Source organism: Rhododendron vialii, chromosome 8a (genome assembly GCF_030253575.1).
Source record: "Rhododendron vialii isolate Sample 1 chromosome 8a, ASM3025357v1".
NCBI lineage: Eukaryota > Viridiplantae > Streptophyta > Magnoliopsida > Ericales > Ericaceae > Rhododendron > Rhododendron vialii.
This window is the reverse complement of record NC_080564.1, coordinates 26289658-26313444: the sequence shown is the minus strand read 5'-3', so window position 1 is coordinate 26313444 and position 23787 is coordinate 26289658. Positions and strand designations below refer to the sequence as shown.

At 37.2% G+C, this 23787-nt stretch overlaps 1 protein-coding gene and 1 long non-coding RNA gene across 2 annotated transcripts; one reads left to right on the top strand and one right to left on the bottom strand.

Annotated features, from left to right (window-relative positions):
* The first annotated feature begins 927 nt into the window (after nt 1-927).
* LOC131336485 (uncharacterized) lies at nt 928-12695 on the top strand. Its single transcript, XM_058372350.1, has 2 exons — nt 928-1682; nt 11758-12695. Exons 1-2 carry the CDS (start codon nt 1150-1152, stop codon nt 12194-12196), a joined length of 972 nt encoding a protein of 323 aa, XP_058228333.1. The 5' UTR covers nt 928-1149; the 3' UTR covers nt 12197-12695.
* Nucleotides 5367-5996, bottom strand: LOC131336488 (uncharacterized). Its single transcript, XR_009202850.1, has 2 exons — nt 5873-5996; nt 5367-5803 (listed from the first exon to the last, which is right to left on the bottom strand). It is a non-coding gene; the product is annotated as an uncharacterized LOC131336488 (long non-coding RNA).
* Nucleotides 12696-23787: the final 11092 nt, after the last annotated feature.

Below are 23787 nucleotides of genomic sequence, written 5' to 3'. Positions count from 1 at the left end.
TGAATTAAAAAAATGTATTACAAAAGAATGACTACTCTTGTAAAATAAAAAATAAAAATTTAAAAAATAAAAATCTTAACGTAACGTAGCGTCATAATGTCCAATCTTTGAATGAAAAACACATCTAAAAGTACCAAATGAGCTTGGATCATCACGTGTAATCATGATAAATTTGATTTTTGTGTTACATCATGAGAAGATCACGATCTCGAGAATGTAACAAAAAATAAAAATAAATAGGGTTGAGGACTTCTTGCTCCATTGTATTCCTCAAAATACACTCGGGATCTATGTCTAGTCCGGTCCGGTTTGGTTTGGGCTATTGCGAGCCTCTACTAGCATCACTACAATGATCGAAATCATTCTTTCTACAAAGCCTGTGAAACAAAAAACAAATACAAAAAAATAGCTTAATCGAACATTGATAACTACTCCCTCCGTCCCATAATATTTGTCTGGTCCGCAAAACGGAGACGTAAAAATATTATTATTTTTGTAAGAAAAGTTAAAAAAAAATTCAACAATTTACTAGATCTCGACGAGTTCTTTTAACTTATGAAAAAATTTAAATTTTTTCTCCAAAGAAATGTATTATTTTATAGTCCTCATTTCGCGGACTGGACAAATATTATGGGACGGAGGAAGTACATGAACAAAACATATTTTTACAAGTAATTTTTCTCGCAAATTTACTTCGTTCATATGTCTATCCCTATTCAATCGTGATAAAATGTTTGGAAAAATAACGGCCAATGAAGTATTTTGATATTTAATACCCGTTAAAAACATTTTTCTACTCGATGAACTCACAAAAATAAACAGGTTCGATTACAATTGTAGACCAATTAGAAGCCCACAACGGCCCAAGTCGGACCGGATAGTTTCTAATACTGAATGGGATTGCTTTGAAACTTTTTTTTCCATACAAGCCTGCAACAAGTCTTTTCCATCCAGAATCCCTAACACACAAGAGAATCCTCTCTCTCTCTCTCTCTCTCTCTCTTTCTCTCATCATCATCTCTCACATCAAATCAAACTTTTTCCAATAACCGTTTCCGCCACCCCCTGCCTCGCGCCAAATCACCACCGCCATCTCCTTCTTAGAGAGAGAGAGAGAGAGAGAGAGAGTGTGTGCGTGTGAACGGGAACATGGGGGTGGATTACTACAACATACTGAAAGTGAACAGGAACGCGAGCGACGACGACCTGAAGAAGGCCTACCGGCGGCTGGCCATGATATGGCACCCGGACAAGAACCCCGGCGCCGGCAAGGGCGAGGCGGAGTCCAAGTTCAAGCAGATCTCCGAGGCCTACGACGTCCTCTCCGACCCCACGAAGCGCCAGATCTACGACCTCTACGGCGAGGAGGCCCTCAAGTCCGGCCAGGTCCCACCTCCCCCCTCCTCGTCCCGCGGCGGCGGGTCCCATCACGGTGGGCCCCACCCCAACCCCTCGTACCGGTTCAACCCGCGCGACGCCGAGGACATATACGCGGAGATGTTTGGAGGGAGTAGTACGAGCAGCAGGGGGTTTAGGGAGGGGTATTATGGTAATTCGGGGGCGGGGATGGGGTTGAGGAAGGCGGCGGCAGTGGAGAATGCGCTGCCGTGTAGTATGGAGGAGCTTTATAAGGGTGCCAAGAAGAAGATGAAGATTTCGAGGACGATTGCGGATTCTACCGGGTATGTATGTTGTTGTGTTGGAACTGTTGTTTGTTCAGTTGTTGGTGGTGTTCTGCTGGATGGACTTGCAAATTGATGGGTTTTGTATTTTCTTGATTTTGTGCTCAGTTTATTTGATTGCCAAAGAATGATTATGCTAGCAAATTTGAATTCTTGGGTTATTGTTCAAGACTAGGCTGTATGGTTCTGTTATATGTTCATGTAATCCAACGTGTAGGCTGTAAACAATAGGAATGTTGGCTGTCTAGGATGATCTCCAATCCAACGTTAACAATCCAACAACATCCATTACTCTTCCACTGTTTTTTCCCCTTTCTATGGGACCAAAAAGAGAGCACCTAGCGAGAGTTTGAGGAAGGTTTTGTTGCCGGAATGTTGGGCTCCCGGCAGTGATTTCTCCTTTTTTTCAGATTTGGCTGTTTTCAAGTAGTGTGGGTTTCCAATGGGAGCAATGTAGGGATAGTTGACGCTATTAAGGATGACTCGTGTTTGATGAATGGGAGGAAGGTTTACGAGGAGGGATCAGGTTGTGCTCAGTTCGATGTTTTGGTCGTTGTGGATCATGACTGCCCACTTTTATTTAGGAAGGTTGGTTTACTTTCTGGTAGTTGTAAGTTGTTTGCACATACTTGAATGAGGCAAAAAGTGTTATCCAAGATCAGATTGTACTAGTGGTAGAAAATTGGAGGTGTTGGATGAGATGGACAGAAGTTTGGAGGTTTTTAGGGCTGAAGGCAAGTAGGCAACTTTTCTAAATCATCTAGGAAGGAGAAGGATCTTAAACATTTTCAATGTTGTTGTGATAAAATGGTGAAGAGGAAGGTGGGGAGAACTGAGGTGAAAATCACAGATTTTTCTAATTGGTATTGTATGTGCAAACTGATGGTGAGTAGGTGTCCCACTTGCTTGTTCGTGTTAGATGTCTAGGTACTTATAGGGGTTGGACTTTGCTCTAGAAGGAATTGTTGGACGTTTTGTTTGGACGAGAGAGAGGGGAAGCATAGGAGGAAGATTTGGCTCCTTGGTCCTCTTTGTTTGGTTTGGCTTATATGGAGTGAGCACACTAGAAGAACCTTTCAACGTGTACAGAACCAGTTTTGAAATTGCAGAATGACGGAATTGCTTTGTTATCATATAAAATAGTTGGGTACTTAGGATGGGTGCGGTTTGTTTGGTCTTGTAAAGAATCATAGGCTTCGATCTTGGTATTTTTAGACGTCAGTTGCATTGGCTGAAGCTTCTTATTTTTGTGTAGATTTCCCCTTTTCTCTCCTTGCAATATACGATATCTGTTGCTAATCGAAAAGGGGTAACTTCAGTTTATCCCCTTGTTGTTTAGCCCATATGCAGATAAACCGCTCAGTGGCAATCTCTACATTTGTGTATTAAAACGTTTGTTAGTATGTGCATTAGGATAAAAGTGGGCCCCATAAGTGTGTGCTAAGACATTACTAACATACTGTTAATATGAGTTCTCCAATGGGTTAGTTAAGATTGTGTTATCTGTTTACAATAAATGCTAAAAACTCATTAAAATAAACTAGATGGTGGGCACACACAATGTGTGTGGTCGTGTGCAATGCAAAAAGTTAAGAGAATAAAAAGAATTTGAAGGAGACAAGTAAATCTTTGGAAAGTTGTAATGTGCGTAATTAAAAAATCTTAAAACGATACCGAATTACAATCAAAGACTTGAAACACACGTTCCATATTTTCAGAGAAGGAAAACTCCAAAGAATTATAGTTTAAAGAAGAAGACATAGGTATCACGTTTGCATACATACTGTAATTGACTTCTCTCTTCTCTTGTGGGTCTCTCAATGTCATCTATCATTTGGCAAGAACAACATTCAACAAAGATCTATGATCTATCCATCGGTTACACCTCCATACCTCTATTTATTTTTCAGTTTTTCTATTTGTCTCAGAATCTCCATAACAAAAATGCTATGAGTACGTATGTTGAGAATGAATCTCGCAGGCACCGGTCCACGTGGATAAAAAATAAAAACAAAACAGGTTTATTCAAAGTGATGGGCCCACCAGCTCCTTGGCTCCTTTTCCCCTCAAACCAGGCTGTTAATTTCAGTCTTTCTTTCCTTACAAAAAAACTACAGTAATATTCTTCTTCTTCTCCTCTCTCTCTCTCTCTCTCTCTCTCTCTCTGTTACGGTTTCTCTCTCACTTATTTTGTTCTCTCTCTCTCTCTCTTGATTTCTGTTTCCCCGACAGACACCGGGCAACCCCCACCACGGATCTGTGCAACCACAGCGACAGAACCCTCAAACCCTCAGACCACCCAAAACCCCACCATCGACTGCACCAAATTAGGTGTTTTGTTGTTTCGATTGCAGATTTGTTGAAAATTGCAAGGGAAAATGTGTTGGATTTTAAACGTAGATGCAGAAGCCCAACATGGAGTTACTTTTAGCAACGCCTGACATTTTTCCAACAAAAAAAAAAGAAAAAGGAAGTCTCATTTTTCCAACAGTGAAGGGGATTGTATATTTTTAGGGATTTCAACACATGAGAAGTCTCAATTGGGCGCTAAATAAAGCTGAATGAGATCAGACATCATTTTGTTGATACAGAGCATTACCTATTGTGCGTATTATAATGTCAATCAACGTATGAGAAACCAATAAATAGGACATTTAAAGGTGTTTTTGTCCTCAATAAATGAATCAATGATACCCAGGAGCTGAAGAAGATGCCTGAGCATTGGGTTGGGCCGTTGCCGGAGAATTGGCCAGGAAATCACCATAGAAAGATCTTCAAAGGCGAGAGAAGAGGGGTATTTGGTATTCACGCCCTTTCTTCCCTGTTCTAATTTCGGGAAAAGTTGGTGGGTGTTGTTCTTTTGGGCAGATTTGAGGGTAAAAGGAGCTGGTGGGCCCATCACTTTGTATAAATCTATTTCGTTTTTAGTTTTTATCCACGTGGACCACTGCGTGCGAGATTCGTTCTCAACATACGTACTCATAGCATTTTTGTCTACATAATGCGAACAGAGGACGGGATTAGGAAAATTGAAATTCTCCAATTTGAAATGGTAGCAGTTACTAAGAAACCTTACTATCCATTTTTACCCACATGGAAAAAGTTTAGAGAAACTACTAACATTGTATTTCTATAATTTCCAAGGGTGATTTGGGCAGATGAAAATTCTACACAGCCTCAAAAATCTATACTTATGTCAAAGCAGTAATGACATATCTTTTTATGGTTGGAATTTGAATTTAAATATATGGTTGGGTAGATATATGGCCGGCACACATTCTAGCACACCTCAAAATTAGCACACTCTACTACTAGCACACAAACTAATACAAGCATTGATGAGCTTTGTTTATCTTGGTTTTGTATTTATTGCAAGTTTATGTGAGTTTGATTCATTTTCAAAAAAGGTAGGATCATCCAATTTCATCCCTCAGTGCTATAAACCTTAAAGTTCTTATTAAGAAAGAGAGAAACTTCCCAGTTTTGTTTGGTTAATCCAAAGAGCATAAATCAATATTAAAGACTTTAGGTACTTTCGTCAATTACTCTACTTTCTCCGGTTACAACTATGGTTTTCTACCTTCTAGTCCGCCTCTCTCACATCCATGACCGCGTGCTTTCGATGTTCGATATTTTGCTTTATTTCGGTGTTCGGCTTATGTTTATATTTACTAAGAGATGGACTATGGAGAATAACATTTATACTGGATATGAATAAATTCCGTCCTATGTAGTTAACTGTCGTGCTTAAATTCTATATCTGTCCATCTAGCTATTTATTTGTTTTAAATGAGTTTTTCCTAGACTCTTAATATTCTTAATTATTCCATGATACTAATGCTGATTTAAATTTGATACATAAAAATTGAATCCAGTTGTTGAATTTATTCGTATCCGGTATAAATGTTATTCTCTATCTCTTAGTAATTTACTAACTGGAAGCCTTAGAAAGGCCATATATAAACATAAGCCGAGCATCGAATTAAAGCAAAATACCGAACATCAAAAGCACGCGGTTGTGGATGTGAGAGAGGCGGACTAGAAGGTAGAAAACCATAGTTTTAACAGGAGAAAGTGTAGTAATTGAAGAAAGTTCCAAGTCTTTAATATTGATTTCTACTCTTTGGATTAACTAAACAAAATTGGGGAGTTTCTTTCTTTCTTAATAAGAACTTTAAGGTTTATAGCACCGAGGGAAGAATAATATTGAATGATAATGCCTTATTAGAAACTGAATCAAATTCACACAAAAACTAATACATTCCTATTTGTTAGTTCCTAGTACACACCACTACAACACTAGTTTGATGGGCTTTGTTTGTCTTGGTTTTGTTCTTGTTTATTTGCTTAGCAAAGAATGGTTATACTGTCAAAGTTTAATTCTTGGTTTAGTCGTCAAGACTACGTGGTATGGTTCTGTTATATGTTTGCATAATCGAACTAGTACGCAATTAAACAATGGTAATGTTGGTTGTGTAGAGTTTCAGATGGGGAAATATGTTTCATAGTCCATTCTTTGTGGTCTAAAATTAAGATGCTCTACAATCCAACATGTACGCAATTATGTGGTTGGAATGCTGGTTATGTAGATCTTCAAGTGGGGAAATATGTGTCATAAATCATTCTCTGTGGTGTAAAATAAAATGTTCTCACTTTCTAAAAAACTATTGTTGGGGTGTTTCACTTGGGGATATATCGAAGTTGGTGTCACGTTCTCGGGATGCAACATGAGTCATTTTGGTTTTGGGCTTCCACAGGGTCTCGAGTGAATAGAGAAGGATTCTGCTGGGTTCCACCACATCCATTACTATTCTGCTATTTCTTCACCATTGAATATGGTACCGTAAAAAGAGCAGGTACTAAGAGTTGAGGCTATTGACCAAGGTCTGTTGCCGGAATCTTGGACTCCTGGCCGTGATTTCTCTTGATTTTCAGAGTTGGCTATTTTCAAGGAGTGCGGGTTTCCACTAGGAGCAATGTAGGGATAGTTGAGGCTATTAAGGACGACACGTGTTTGACGTAGGGAAGGAAGGTTTACGAGGTGCAATCAGGTTGTGCTCAGTTTGATGTTTCGTTTGTTGTGGATCATGACTGCTCCCTTTTATTTAGAAAGGTTGATTTACTTTCTGGTAGTTGTAAATTGTTTGCACCTACTTCAATGAGCAAGAGGTGTTAGCCAAGATCAGATTGGAGTTGTGGTATAAAATTGGAGGTGTTGGATGAGATGAACAAGGGATTGGAGGTTTTTAGGTTTGAAGGCAAGTAGGCAACTGTTCTAAATCATCTAGGTATGAGAAGGGTCTTAAACTTTTTCAATGTTGTCAACTATGATAAAATGGTGCGGAGGAAGGCGGGGAGAACTGAGGAGAAAAGAATTTGCTAGTCCAAATGGACCAAATTTCGTTTTCATAGATGGGTGGAGAAGAGTGTTTCTGAGAGCACACCCTAACCTTGAGTTGGTTACTGTTATTGCCCTCCGTGTAACATAGTCTGTGGCACTCTACTCATTCGTGCATGTTGCTTTTTATAACTGGCGAAGATATTCTCGGATTACAAAAGACATGGTTGAGGTGATGATTTCACATGTGAGGTTGACACGTGCTCATTCTCGAGGAGTTCAAGTTGCATGTCATTTGTTTTCAGGAGAAAAGGACCACATGCTAATTGAAACAAGCTGCAAATTATTCTTACTTTTTCTATTCTTTAGTCATTATGAACCAGGGTGCACTTATTTTTGTAGGGAGGATTTATACTCATTCCAATTCAAAATCCTACAAGAGGGACCATTTAAGGTTTAAGATTTATTTAGTTGCAGATTCTCAGTTTTGTTCACTTATCAATTGGAAGTAGTAGATGATCTTCTAAATTTATACATCATGTATTTGTAATTTGTCCTTGATTAGCCACTTCAGCATCTTCGTTTGGCGATGGAGAGAAGTTTCCCTATATCTGACATCTTGACATCAACATAGTACCAAGTAGGCCTTGTACTGGATCTACAACAACTTTCAAGGGTTCAAATTGAACATGATCTATTGTCCCACATGCAATGTATCACTAATGGTCCGTGAATTTATAGACCCCAGAACAGGTTGGTGTAGGGAAGCCTTTGACATAAAAACACAGCTACTTGTAAACATCTATCGAGAGAAGTCTGATTCATCGGTGAACTTTCCTCAGAAAATATAACGTACTCGCCTCCAGAAATTAGATGCTCACACCAATAAAATTGTGCATAACAAAGCTCTTTAAGGATGCTTAAATACAAGAACTTCCAACCCCTCATAAACAATGATGCTATTGCTAACTCCTAAGGATGAGCAAAATCTTGAAGAATGGTTGCAGCGGTGTTATTGATGTTGTGTGCAACCAGGGGCGAAACTATTGATCTCAGAGGTGTCAAGTGAGCCCCCTCATCTTTCTAAAGCCTCTGATACATGTGTGATATATTTACGAATCAGGAGTGATCTAAATATCTTGAACCTTTGACATGTCATTGTTATACCATTATGTGACAACTTTGGAAGTTGAAGAATCCCTTTCCTTGAGTAATGTCAGATCCAGCCTAAATAAGATTAGCTAACTTATTGAAAAACCTCAAACTGAAGAAATGAAAAAACGAGAACGCATTACCTAGGAGCAAAAAGAAGCAAAGAAGTGAGAAATATTTAGCAATAAGTAGGCCCTGTGGATGACAAGGGAGACCAATCACCCAACACTTGCCAAGTTTGTCTCTGATGCCGCTACTGTGAGTAATAGGTGTGGCTTGACAAATGTATTGCTAAAGTTGTGATTGTTGTTTAATCTTTGCCCTAGCTGTCCATACTGTATCCATAGTTCATCATCAAAATTATGTGTTCTTTTCTATTGTCTTTATTGGGTCTGGTTTAATAGAGAGAATAAAATAAATTGTTTTTGAGGGCATCATTGTTAAGGGTAAATCAAACAGTTTGAAATTGATTGTAGTTATAGAAAGCTACACTAAACATTTTTATAACTTATTTTATCTAGGCTAGTTCTATGTTACTTGGAACGTGGATCGTTCTTATACGAGGAACAAGAACGGGAACGTAGTATGCGCATGTCCGAATTTTTGGAACAACATGAGTAGGCTTCTATAGCTTACATTCCAAGAATCTTCCAATAAAATAAATTATTGTTTGTCTAACAATTCATGAAAAACAAATTTCTAGAAGCATTATGAGCAACTTTTCTTATATTGTCTTGCTAAAGCACTAATATCTCTAGTCTATATAGGAGAAATTTTGAGATCCCTTTGGATCGCTAAATTCATTGTATTGGAACATAGGTGTACCATTTTTCAGAACGATAGTTCCAGAATCTAATTCGCTAGGGTATTAGAGTTTTCTGGTATCATAGGTCTAGTTTAAAAAAATCGAAAGAGAAAATCAAACTTATGGAAACGGAGCCATATTAAGTATTTGAAGACTGAAATATGGTCTGATTGCTATCAACATCATAGCAGGATCAGAACATACTATAATTGAGTTTGAACATGCTTAAAATCCAAGCCTCTCACAGTAGCTGATCCCAAGCGGACGTTCAGTGGTCCTCTTGATTAGGGGTTACATACAAGCAAGTGAGCAACCAAAGATGGCTTTATATAGATGTGGAATTTCTACTCATGTTAGAGAATCGGTTCTCCTTTGGAGTTGATGTGTGGAAGTCATGCAATTGGTCTGGCAGGTAGCAAGCTTATGAAGAGAGAAACATGTAGTTTAGGTCGGAACAAAGCACTGACCTTTCAGGTTCTGGTCACTTTACATAGGTATGTTAGTTAAATGAACAAAAAGGTATGTAATTCAAAAACCTACCACTAGCTTAGCCTTTGTTGCATGGCACCAGATATTTCTTGGTTTAATTATTCAGAAGTCCAGTATAAAGTTGAATTATCTGAGCACTTTTTGTATGTATCCTTTTTGACAGAGGCATTTTTGTTTGTCAGTTGTTTATAGGTGCCACACTGTATTTCGTGATATATTAGCAGGGTTAATTCCACTAATGACCTCTTGAGTTTTCCAAAAAATATGATGACACGCTTAATATTGATCTATTGAGACTTACAGTCACATTACATTTAAACTAGTGTAATTAGTTACTCAATTATTCGTAAAATTGGGTTGAAATAGGTGATGTCATAGTGTCTAAAATGCCTATTTTGAGAACTTATGTGGAGGCGAAGGGGAAGATGTGATGGTTGGCATTGTGATCTGGAGATGGGTGGCTGTAGAGTATGTCAGTGGTGGCATGCTATCATTATGAGGCTGAGCGCTGGAGACGGAAGGTCATATTGAGTGGCTGATCAGTAGTATTGGCCGTTTGGAAGGCAGCAGCTTCTGGTATATGCGGTGAATAAAGTGAGACCGATGGTTATTTTACCGACTGTGATGTGGTGGTGGTATGGGAGGGAGGGATGTTGGAGGTTCTTGGCAGTGGCGGTGGTCCAGTGGTGGCAAGATGGAGGGACATAGAGATTAAGTATTTAAGTAGTTGGTGGTTGTCGAATCTGCAGCGGCTGATGTTGGCCGATTTAGTTTGGGGGGCGAAGAAAGTTGAATGGGTGGAAGGCCTTCATTGACATTTTATTTAATCCTTTTGTCAGTTGATTTGAAGCGCATAACTAACCATGTAATCCATCAACGGCCACCCCCATCAGATCCCACCATTGGCATAAGGGTGCTCACCATGTAATCCATCAACAGCCACCCCCATCAGACCCCACCATTGGCATAAGGGTGCTCATGGAGATTAATAACACGAAGAAACTAGGGTTATATAAGTGTTTTATGTATATATGTGTATATGGTTGAGAAGCACAGGCCCTAAAATAGCTCTCTCTCTCTCTCTCTCTCTCTCTCTCTCTCTCATCCTGGCCTCCTGGGGATGGCGGTGGTCGTAATGAGGATAGTTGACAAGTGCTGGATTTGTCTGGGATTTGGATTAGGATTAGGGAGGAATGATGGGGATGGTGGTGGTCGTAATGAGGATAGTTGACAAGTGCTGGATTTGTCTGGGATTTGGATTAGGATTAGGGAGGAATGATACAAGGTTAAGATACTGAATATCTTAGAAGGATATCAAAGTTTGCGAGTCTCGACATCTAAAATAGATTGTATATTGGTGAAAGGTAGTTTTTTCCGTATCCATTTTTCTCTGATAACTATACCTATCATTTGAGGGATGCAGATGTGATACTGTGATATTAAGTGGGGATGTCGTAAATCTTAAGCGAGTTTAGTTTTATCCCCCGAAAAATGATATTTCGAGGTGTTTGAATATATTGGTAGACAATATATTGGTAAGGTTGCTTCATTGTGACATGGGTGGTGCTTTGAAGTTTGAAACACTATTACACTCTTTCTGCTTGGGGGTAAGGCTGAGTATATCCGGCTGTCCCTAGATCCTGCTCTGGCAGACTTCTTTCATTTTCCATTGTTCTAATATTTTCTGTTGTCTAATATATTGCTAATATTTTCCATATGTTGGTTAGTTATTTCCAGTATGTTGTGGGTCCCTTCATACTGTGAGTGATCTTATTTTCTAATGTTATGTTTGTTTTTTATTTTTTCGCCATTGTTTCGGATTTTGATTGTCGGTCAATATTTTATTGTCGCACCCTCCTCTTTTTCCTTGCTTTGATCTTGCTTTTAACAACTCGAAAAGTTCTTAGTTTTTTATTCTGGAGTTTGTTGGCTTCCATTTTCCAAAATTCGGGAAACTTGATGGACAATTAGGCCATTAATGTTAATTCTGGAAACTGTAGAAAACTATTCAATGAATTGTCAACCTTAATTTCATTTGTTAGTTCTTGAGATGGGATATTTGCAAGTTGATTCGTAGAATGCATATGCTTCAAATCACCTTGGAGGTTCTTATAGATGTTTTGAATAGTAGCATGGAATACTGTCGTTCCATAACCTTTGAGTTTGACATACAAGGGTTTGCCTACTTTGATTCTTCTTTGTTTGAAGTTTTCGTGGTTACATAATTCTTGACTGAATTGTTGTCTTTAATTCTTTATCTCTGTTGTGATACACCAATACCTCTCTTGCAGTAAGGTTCGGAATGTGGAGGAGATATTGACCATAGAGATAAAACCTGGTTGGAAGAAGGGAACAAAAATCACATTCCCCGAAAAGGGTAATCAAGAACCTGGTGTCATTCCAGCAGATCTTATTTTTGTGGTAGATGAGAAACCTCATGCAGTTTTTATGAGGGACAGTAATGATCTGGTCCTCAATCAGGAAATATCACTTGTGGAGGCCCTCACAGGGAAAACCCTTGAGCTGACAACCCTAGATGGAAGGAATATCATTATCCCAATAACGGAGATTGTTAAACCAGGGTATGAGGTAATTGTCTCAAATGAAGGAATGCCAATATCAAAAGAACCTAGGAGGAAAGGGAATCTGAGAATCAAGTTCGATGTGAAGTACCCATCAAGACTTACAACAGAGCAGAAATCCGATTTGAAGAGAGTTCTGGGTGGATAATTTTCATTTAAGAAATTTCTGGATGACTTATATTAACAAAGCTAGGTATTGCAGTTGCTGTGGGATGTAAATAGAGTAACTGCGGGCAATTGAAGAATGTGAATACCAGGAAGAAAGTTGTAGAAGGCTTGATGCATTATTATTTTCGTGGGGCATGGACTTCAGAGTCTTATTTCAAGGAATACAGGTCTAATTGATCTGAGTATTGTGGTTTTTTTTGGCCTCGCTCGCATTGTTTGGTTGCTTATCGGGACTCTATCTATCTGAAGATTGTTTTTTTCGTGTCCAGAGCAGATGGGTAGGCAAGGTGGCTTCACTGTACCGTTAAATGTGATTTGAATTTAATGTAATGGTTCATTAACAGTTAAAATCATTGGCTTGTTTTTTGTTTTATTTTGTTTGTGAAAGATTGTCACACTAATAGTTTAGCAAAACTGCTGATTCCTTGGCTCTCCTTGGTTACTCGGTTTTTTTTTATGACATACAAATAATTGCAATTTCTCTGCTGTGCCTATCTTTGTGGTTTAACTCTCAGGTTACAACATAGGTGTTAAGCACTCCCTTGCGGGGGACTTGCCCCAGTCTTTGAGAAGAATTAGGTAAGCTGCTGCTGTTAACAATGGAGCTTTTGAACCTAGATGACCAAGGCGTAGCTATAGACATGCCGGTGAGGTTTTTGAACTTGCTCACTTTTGAATTATCGTTAATACATAAAAGATTTCTGAGGGAGCTTTTGTAAAATGATCTCAGTGGAGTTGTAAGAAAAAACCTAAATAATGTGGTGGATTCAGTGGAATTGAGCATGATTTGTTGAATGACACTACTGATCTAAAGGTCTGCTTAGACCTTCGTAGACCTGGCTAGTGGCGAATTTATACGGGACATAGGTCTTGTCTAGTTTTCTTCCATCCGGTCTTTGTCCGGTGCTAAATTTTTTTGGGCCCCGTAAAGCTCATCGAGTTCTTCAAGTATGAAAATATTCAAGTTAAGTGGATACCAATTGATGAAGAAATCTGTTTGGCCTGATGTATCTTTCTACTTTAATGTTGCCTCATTCAACCAAAAATCACTGGACCTGGAATGTAGTGTCTCATACACAATAGGCTAATAATAGCTTGTTCTCCGGTTTCCAGTTCATGAAATGGTTTACTTTACTTCCACATTTTAGTTTTTGGACCAGGGGCTTCGATGATGGGAGCTCAATTAGTGCCAACCTCACATAATCCTCCAAAATGTCCCGTGTTTTCGCTCTTGCACTGCATTTGCGCTCTCAATTTTCGCTCTCGCCTCTCATGAATTTTAGTAGTTTAAAAAGTATTTCAAAGATGCGTTTACGCTCACGCTTATGCTCCCACCCACGCACTCAACACACGAATTACGTGACTTGAGTGGCAACCCCTTTTTTTGAACGGGACTACTGAAGTGACAACTGCTTTTTTGGCTTATGCAAAGACACAGGACTATTGAAGGAATCACATCCGTCCACGAGTGACTACAATTAGAACTTTTTACCCCTTTTGGGGTTTTGTTTCGTTGCAAGAAATACCAGAACAACTCGTCATAGTTGAAGAAAGTATTACTAGGCAGGTACAATTACAAGTAATACTACAAGGAAAACGACAGCAGGAATAGTGGATATCTGTATCACAACCCATTCCATCAAAAAAGGCAGTCCACTAACAGAGAAAGTTCGTTATACAGTGTATCTTTTTCAATATCAGAACCCATTCCCCACAGAAAGTGCTGTCCAAGTCCAACATGATCTAATCCTCGACCGACCCCAAGGGATTCGCCTGGTCTGGGATTTAGGGGTGCGCTCACCCCTGGTCTCAGGTTTCGAAACCTCCTAGGTGTTGTGAGCTCTTTTAGGGTCACTGGAGGTTTGTCCGGTCGTTAACTTCAGGATCTTAGAATTAGTCGAGGTGCGCGCATGCTGACCCGAAGACTTGGTTATAAAAAAAGAAAATGAGACATCAACTAATCCTCTCCAGAAGCCTGCATACACACATAGCCCTCCCTCACATACTCATATATACACGTCTAAGAGATTGGAGTGGGGTGGAGTGCTTTTTTGGCTGTGAGAATCTAAGATAGTAGCAATCATGTACCTAGTTCGGGGGTGCTGTAGTGCACCCCTGTGTAGTGTGCGTGTAGGACAGCACACAGCTGTTAAAAATACTTTTGGACGGCTACACTGCCGCACTACATAGAGTGCACTATAAAGTTTTCCATTCCATGTACCTAGCGCATAGCACTACTTTATACTATAACAAAAGAACGGAACTTTAAAAATCTTGTAGTGGGTTTACTGGGGGTTCCGATTTCTACTATTCTGAAAACTTTGTTATATTGTGGGCTGTAACTAGGTTTGAGTTTCTTGTACTTCGACAATCTCTGTGACAAGATCGTAACCGTAATATTCGATCCATTGTCGCTCAGCTGCGACCCAAAGTGATCTTTGTCGTCAGAAGATCGAGCAAATTGGCATATCTGAATCTAAATTCTTGTGCATACTATACAATAACATATAATAGAGAAATGCTCAACAAACAAACAAACAAAATCTCACGTAGTAAGTTATATTGGTTAAAACGCCGTGCGACTAGGGGCATACAACTTCTTCTTCCTGACAAAGGACTGACTTGCTCAATTAGCCATTTCAATTGTCTTTCTTATGAAATGGAAAAAATCTATAACTGGCTCTCTCATCGGACAAGCTAACCTTGTCTTCCCAATCAGATTTGTTCATTGATTTGGACCTTAGTTGTTCAGATAGCCACTCATTGAATTTCATGCATTTAATGATTCAACAGCAATTACAAAGCTCTGATAGCCACTCATTGAATTTCATGCATTAATTGAATGATTCAATAGCAATAATAAATTATAGATAGATAGAGTGGGAAGCCAGCAGAGCATGTGGTTCTGTTTCCGACCATTAACTTCAGCGATGAAAAACAAAAAGTCTACCCCACCGCTCTGCTTCACTCCTCTCTCATCGCAGCGCTCAATCTCATTGTTCGTCTCGGCAATTAATGGTCCAGATATTTAAAAACTTTTTCAGGGAAGAGTTCTTTCAAAATCCGGACCGTCAAAAATACTTTTGAATAGGGAGATAGAGAGTGGTGGGGAAGCGGTGAATGAGAGCGGCGGGGTAGACTTTTTGATGATAAAAAAAGAGGCATGGAGAAATGCAATTTGTGAAGGCAGATGATAGAGAGATTTATATTGTGTTGGTTTTTGTTGAGATGACTACTCTGCAAGAGTAGTAACTTTTGTTGGAGACGAAAGCCTAAGAAAAATAAGCTTACAAGATTTTTCAGTGTTTCGATGTAAAATATTTTTCATGTAAAATGTTTTTGCAAAAATGACTTGCGACCAAAATTAGGGGAAAATATGTTCACCCCGTTGGTGTAAAATATTTTACCTTGAAAACATTTCCCCCCTTCTTTTTCTAGTCAAACAACGAAAAATAAATAAAATATTCTACGTTCAAATAAACGGAGCTCATGGTTGAAACTACAATAAATTGATTGAGGGCATGTTCAGATTAGATTTTGCACCCATTGGACTATATTCTTGGCACCCATGGGCTCAGATAACCTAGAGAAACTAGGGTCAATTGCTTTACTTCACAAAAGAAAATTCCCGTTTATTTTAATTGATCTTCAATATTCGCTCAATTCAAATTGTGTAACTCACACTTTAAGTTACTCCTCCTACTAGTTGTTTAAGATTTATTTCAACCTGAACTACTATGATATACTCCACTTAGAAAATTCATTTCGGTCAACAATTCTGATTTTCTTTTTTCGATTGGCCCCTCAAGATTGTATATTTGCCAGAAAATTCCATTTCGGTCAACGACTTTGATTTTGTTTTTCGATTGTCCCTCAAGATTGTATATTTGCCTTTTCAGGCGAGTTATAGACATTGTGTATTATCTTTTTCTTAACTCTTTAACAAAATTTTTATTTTTTATTTTTTTATAAGAGCACATAGCAGGGAAGAGAAAAAAAATAGAAATATAATAGAATGGAGAAAATAGAAGTTACAGAATTAAAAAAAGCTAGCGATAATGCAAAAAAGAAAAAAAATTGAACGGGCCCGCGAAAAATCAGCTCAATCCGATATGTGTAGGTGCTCGATCCAATTTTCCATTTGTTTCACGAATCCGGAATCGGAATGAAAAAATTGAGGATTGGATTAAGCACATACACATATCGAATTGAGCTGATTTTTCGCAAGTCCACTCGGTTTTTTTTTTTAAATTATTAAACGGCTCGGATCATTCGTGCAGGCCCAGAGTGGGCCCCACATGGGCATCTATGGCCATGGTCGGGGGCCTTAGACTTACCGCTTTTAAATTATGAGGTGTTCGAGGTGCACATAAGTTGATTTGGACATCAAATGTTTCCGCTGAAATACGATGCACCTATGTATCTTCTTATTTGTCCAAAGTTAAAAGGGAAAATAAGTAACTTTACATACTTTGTTTATCTTACTAAGAGCATCTCCAACCCACCCTCCATATTTCTATTTTTTTTTTTTACTTCAAATCTACTTTTTGAATCCTTTATAAGGATGAATAGTAATACGAAGTGTCTCATCAAACCCTTTATTTTTGAAGGATTGATGGGACACTTTGTGTCACTTTTCGTTTTCCATAAAAATAAATAATAAGTTTAGAACCACACACAAATATACAAATACTTACACACACATACACATTCACAATAGGGGGGCCCACACGCATTGAAACAGAGGAGGAATTATTCGTTGCCCCAAGGGCAACACGTCATATTTTGCCAAGTGGTGCCTCCCACCAATAAAAATTTGCCTTGTGGGTAAAATTGTCAATCAAAAGTCTAGCCTCGTTTGAGCCATTAAATTCACTGACACACGTTCTTCTCTCCCCACTAGACACGGCCTTCTCTCCTAATTACAGCCTTCTCTTTAAAAGTGTTCCAAATTTCAATCCGTTTGAATGGGTGGAAAGATTTTATTTTTTTGATCATTTAATTCTAAAGGGTCATAATTAAATTTTGACTCCGGGGCTTTCGTTGGTCAGTCCTAAGAGATATTTGATTCAACGACTTTCTTAGGGCTAATTAACGAGAGCCCTATAGCCAAAATTTAATTATGACCCTTTAGAATTAAATGATAAAAAAAATAAAATCTTCTCATCCATTCAAACGGATTGAAATTTAGAACACTTTTAGAGTTAATTTTAGAGAGAAGGCTGTGTCTAGTGGAGAGAGAAGAACGTGTCAGTGGATTTAATGCCTCAAACGGCTCTAGACTTTCTGACTGACAATTTTACCAACAAGGCAAATTTTTATTGGTGGGGGCACGACCTGGCAAAGTAGACGTGTTGCCCTTGGGGCACCGAATAATTTCTCGAAATAGAGGGTGAGTTAGAGATGCCCTAAGAGACAACTTCGGACTAGGGGCGACAGTGTAGTTTCCATTACCTCAGGGAGGAGATTGTTGTTGATAGAAACCTCATGAGGGATCGGTGTAAATTTTCCACTCACGAGTCATGACGTACTAATTGAGATGTTACGGCCTGGTACGGATGTACCTTTGTTTGGAAGGGGGGACAAATATCATGTGAAAGTGATTTTGTTAATAGTAGGAGTAATAATAATAATCAAAATTGCTGGTTGGCCATTGGGGCATGTCAATAAAGTTCTACCCCACCCATTTGTCTGCCCATGATGGCTAACGTACATGTGCCACATGGTTGGGTGTCCCCACTCATTAAAAGCTTCGTCTTATTGCATCCACTCACGTGCAATTCCAAATTCCGTCTTGCTAGTTGCTAACCAGTTTTCGCTGGCGGAGTGTAATTCTAAACGAGTTATGGTATCAATATATGTTCACAGATATTGATACGGTTTCACAAATATCGACACGAATTTCTCTGATATCAATACGTCATTTACTTAAAAATCTTTCCCATTTCGTTGTATTGCATCCACTCACATGAAATTCCAAATTCGGTTATGCTAACCTCCGTCTGCTAGACGGAGAATAGTATGCCAATAATTCTAAATAAATTTGGGTGTTAATATATATTTTGCGGATGTTGATCATATATTTTCACGAATATCAATACATTTTTTTCATACATAATCGTACTATTTACATATTATCCTCTGCCCTTTGGGTGGAGGTTAGCATTTTCCTTCTAAATTTCCAATAGATATCATATTGTAGTACTACCACACATTGAAAGGAAGTGTTTCTCTCAAGTTGATTTTTAAGGCCCATCCCTCTAACTTTTTGGAACTGTATTCTTTTATGTCGGTACTTTTTTTGTGATTCTAAAATTTTCGTAAGATTCATGTTAAAATTTTTAGGATAAATCATTCGTCTTGACGAGAAAAGTTTAAAAAATAAAACCTCATGACCAAAATAAAAAACAAATTTACCAAAAATGAAAAATTATCAAGCATTTGCTATTTTTAAAGTGCAAAGTGTGGTCTTACCAAATGCAAGGGTTCCTTACACTTTTTGGGTGTGTGATTTTGCCATTACATTAATGCCCTATCCTTGCTTGCCCCAGCAAAGAACCGAACATCTGTTCCATGCACAAGGTCATATTGATTGGAATTTGGGCAAATGGACATGATCCTGATAATGTACCCATGCACACAGAACCTAACTTTAATTTGATGCCAAGAATAGTTTCTTTATCTAATAATAAACCTTTTGAGACTAATAAAATGTACAAATTTCATTTATAATCTTGCTAATGGACATTGTTGCTGAATTTGTTTTCTTTCTTTTCGGGGTTTAGGTTGGCAGCTTGTCATCCTTTTCTCCTTTGGGTTATGGGAGGGCTTGTGATTATATTTACTACAGGTGCCGACATAGTTGACATATATGTATTACAGAGATTGAAAGGACCATTCCAATCCTTTGTATGAGATTAATAACATTCCAACAGAGATAAGAAATCCTTAATTTTATGAGATTAATAATATTCTTAATTTTTTGTTGTTCAAAAAAAAAGTATGGAATGTATGGTTTTGGTTGTGATGCCTCCTTTTCATTAATCCGTTTTATCATTGTACTTGTTCCATTTATTATGATAAATAATTTTTTTTTGCCGATCAAAAACAATTTAATTTCCAGGGACATAGCTGCGTTAGGGCCGGCAGTTACCAGCACCCACAAAATTTGTATATATTTTTTTCTACATGTAAATACCGTTACTATATATTACTGAACCCACGTTTTGAATTAAAAATCAATTTAATATGGTCTTTAAATCAAGCAATTTTATCTTTCTTTTTAAAAACTTGTTTTTTTCTTTTTAAACTTGTGTTATACACAACAATTAAATGCACAAGACAATTAGATATAATCAGTTCAGAAAAAGATAATTGTATCTTTGCTGAAGGCCCGATAAACACTGCAGAAAGATTTAGCGGCATTTTACAAACGGTCGTGGATCGATGCCGGCCGGTGTCGCCCTATGCTTATGAATTCGCCAAATATTTATAGCGGCTTTTTATATAAGAAAAATGCCAGCAAAAATTTCAACGGTAAATCACCTCTTAGAAAATGTTTGCAGCAAAAGCCGCAGAAGTATTCTACGGTGGGTTTTATTTTTTTCTTTCAAATGCGGCCAATCCAATAGTTGTTTAATTGATTTTCTTGTAGTTAATGTATACTCCTTCCGTCTCAAAATGTTTGTTCGGCCTGCAAAACGAGGACCCAAAAATAATACACTTCTTTCAAGAAAAAATTCAAACTTTTTTTATAATTAACGAGAACTAAAAAATAATGCACTTGTTTCAAGAAAAAAAAATTTCTCCTCGTTTTGCGGACCGGACAAATATTTTGAGATGGAGGTGGTATAAAATTGATGAGTGCATTTCCGTCAATTCTTTTCCCCTTCTTGTTTGAAACTTTGGAAATAGAAATTATGTGTTCGAGTCTGCTAATTAACACTATCTTTCACGTAATTGCCTATCAAATAGGCGTCTTTAAGATACGATATTTATCTTTTACCAACTCCAATTCTTTTATATCATGAGAAAGACAGAGCCTTAATTAATTACATATAAAATCATGTTTGTGCAAAGAGCATCTCCAAGGGATCCAAGGGAGGGAGTATAATTTTATACTAACATTAAGTATAGTTTCGGTGACACATGTGGCAAGTTGAAGAAACACTTACACCAAGTGCACTCCGAAGAAGTCTTCAGACTTAAAGTTTGGTATTACCCTATTTTTAAAAAAAATTAGGTGACCCACTTTACTGAAAAAGTTAATTAGTTAACCAATCAAAATTAATAAATTTGATGAAATATGCAATTTTTAAAAGAGTCATTGACAAGTTTGCTACTTCCCTTCGAGTGACTTTCGTGGTGGCGTGAATCATCAAATATAGTTTAGTTTTAGTTTTGCTATCTCCCTTAGAGATGTTCTTATTTGTCAAACAAATTATTCCTACATCATAATTTTGTACTTGTCCGTACTATAAAATAAGTAAAAAATCTTGACGTATCTGAAGATTAATTAGTCAATAATTGAAGTGGCTAAAAAGATTAAAATATACTGTACTACCGCCAGACGTCATTATTAATAAGAACATGGCAGAATCATTTATGGGCATATCTCTAATCTCTAGAGAACACGTCATTGCCTAATGACGTGCGAGTTTGTTTATAGTACTACTACGTAATTTGTAGTTAACCCTCATTTACAGAAATCAATTAAAAAGCACATTCACCCATGGTAACCCATTTTTTTAGCTTTCCGATCAATTTATTAGCCATATAGTAAGTACTACTTTGGGGAGAGAGAGAGAGAGAGAGAGAGAGAGAGAGAGAGAGAGAGAGAGAGAGAGAGAGAGAGATAAGTACTACTTTGGGGAGAGAGAGAGAGAGAGAGAGAGAGAGAGAGAGAGAGAGAGAGAGAGAGAGATAAGTACTACTTTGGGGAGAGAGAGAGAGAGAGAGAGAGAGAGAGAGAGAGAGAGAGAGAGAGAGAGAGAGAGGGCCCCGACATTTGTTCACGCGTGCATTTTCCCTAGTTTTGTAGAGAATTAATTAAATTTACCTTTTGCTAGTTGGGACAACTAAAGGTGGGGGTCAATTCCGGTACGAATATTTCAAAAAAATTGATGGCATTTAAAAAGCTTCGAACGTAAAATCGAGGGGAGAGTAAACACCTAAGCCTACTACGACGATACCGACCGTTCGGGGTTATAAGACTGGTTCTCCTCTTGGGCTATTATTGTGCCAAATGCACGAAGTGTTTGAAAGTTGGGGGATGTGCAGTTAAGTTGCATACCACATTTTTCCTTTGAAATACTAGTACCAGTACTTATTTTGAAGGCCAAAAGTTTGACTAGTAAATGCCAGGTGTAAGTCGGCTGGTGGCCTAAAATCTAAACTAACGTGGGTAGGCATGAACTTTTTATGCTGTGTTTGGACAAGATTTTGAGAATTTCTTAATTTGTTTTTTTAGGTAATGAGTGGAGAGAGAAATATGGTAATAATTGGAGATAAGAGTAATGAGTGGAAAGAGTAGAGAGAAAAATGAGAATAATAATTGGAAAGTGGAGAGAAAATGAGAGTAATGATTGAAAATAGTGGTAATGTCTGTTTTTTGAGTTGAAATTTTTTTTTTCAAAAACAAAACCAAAGCCAAAGGTATATATTGATCTCTCTTTTTCCTTAACTAGCCCTCTAAAATACTACATACTGCTTGATGCCCTTGGAGGGGGGAGGGGACAAGTGTTTTGTATCGACGAGTTAAGAGACAAATTCTCAATCAATCCGTACTTGGTGGGTGAATTTTTTTTCCACACACTCGGAATCAACCCTCACATTCTCAAAATTGACAAGTCGGCTACTCCTATTCGAGGGACTGTAGGTCTTCAAGAAAATAACTTGGATAGACTTTTAAACAATTTATTAAAAAGAAAGAAAGAAAGAAAGAAGCAAATTAAGCACATAATATACTGCTTTTCCGTTTTTGGTTGTTGTCCCGTTATAGGGTGTTAAGCTTGGAAAATGGAGCTCTTAAAAATGTAATATGAGCTGTTCACATTTGTAGAGTGCAACGTCTAGGATGATCAAGTTGATTAGATACTGGTGGCTTAGTTATCGACCAAATTGTGTTGCTGTGAATTTTTGGAATCGTATTTGCCTTGCAATTACTCAAGATAAATGCGATTTGCTCACTGAATGTCCGATTGGATCGATTTTTTGATGTTCGATTTTACGTGTCGAAGTCTACAAAGTGATCAGCGACATCGATTTAGGGGGTTTATGTATATCCAATAATGAAGTAGAGGGGTGCAAGTTAAAAATGGCTAAAGTAAAAATTCCACAGCTTTTACTAAAGTAAAAAATGGTCAAGTTAATATAATACTATATAGTAAAAGATATACACTTGTCAAATCTAAATACATATGAAAATGGAAACAAAAAGAGACGTGTGTATATATATATATATATATATATATATATATATATATATATATATATATATATATATGTTATCACTCAAATGTTTATGTTCACAGTCTTACTTTTTATTTATTTATTTTAATTATAAGTATGTTCACAGTCATTACCTTTAGTATATCTGTCTAAATGCGTATATCCGAAATTTCATACAAGATTAACAACATCCTATGGGCTATATTATACCTTCCGATGAAAAGTTAATTTGAATGTAACATTGCCTTGATATAGGATTTTATTGAAAGAAATCTCAATCCAAAGTAATTAAAATTGTCTATATACAAGATTTTCAAAAGAAAATACACCTACTCCACTTTTGACTTCTCATAAATTGATTAGTCAAATTGTTAATTACTTGAATCCTCTAAATTCTGAAAGTAACAAAAAAAATCGATAAATCAGAAGTCAAGTGTTCTTTCTTTGTAAGTAATTTGTTGTCTCTTTCTCCTATAAAAATGATGTTTGAAGACAAATATATAATTAATAGTATTTTCCAACTAAGACGTATTAGTACTGTCCAGATGAAAATATATTCATATTCAAATTGGTCTTTTTTGCGGGGTCCAAATTAATATCTATAAGTTATTTAAAAAGTAAAAGATAATACAGTAGTCCTTTAATTACTATTTTTACAGAAAACGTACCTTTAACTTTGTGATTCCATTTTAGTCCTTTTGATTTGCACACCTATATTTGAAACAATTTCTCGTGAATAATTGTAATGACCCGAATTTTTATGTCATTTTTTTAATCATTTTATTATAATTCTTTTATCATTAATTAAAGTGTTTGTATTATTATTATTTATCTCTATGGGCTAACCATGTATTATTATTTGACTCTAGGAGCTAGCCATTAAAAACCCTTTGATATCATAGGATTTTTATTTTTATTCTTTTCATATCTTGAACCTTGATATCCTTGTACCCAACTATTATAGAACCCTAACCCCACTTCATAATCCTAAAAATCTAGGATAAGATTAGATTGGATTTTATTAGATCTGATTTGATTAGATTGGATTAGATTAGGATAAGATTTGAGTGGATTTTATTAGATATTATTTAGATTTTGTTAGATATTATATAGATTTTATTG

Coding starts and splice junctions, on each gene's coding strand:
- LOC131336485 (XM_058372350.1), top strand. CDS start 1,150: ATGGGGGTGGATTACTACAACATACTGAAAGTGAACAGGAACGCGAGC. Junction 1,683..11,757: donor ACGATTGCGGATTCTACCGG/GTATGTATGTTG, acceptor CCTCTCTTGCAG/TAAGGTTCGGAATGTGGAGG.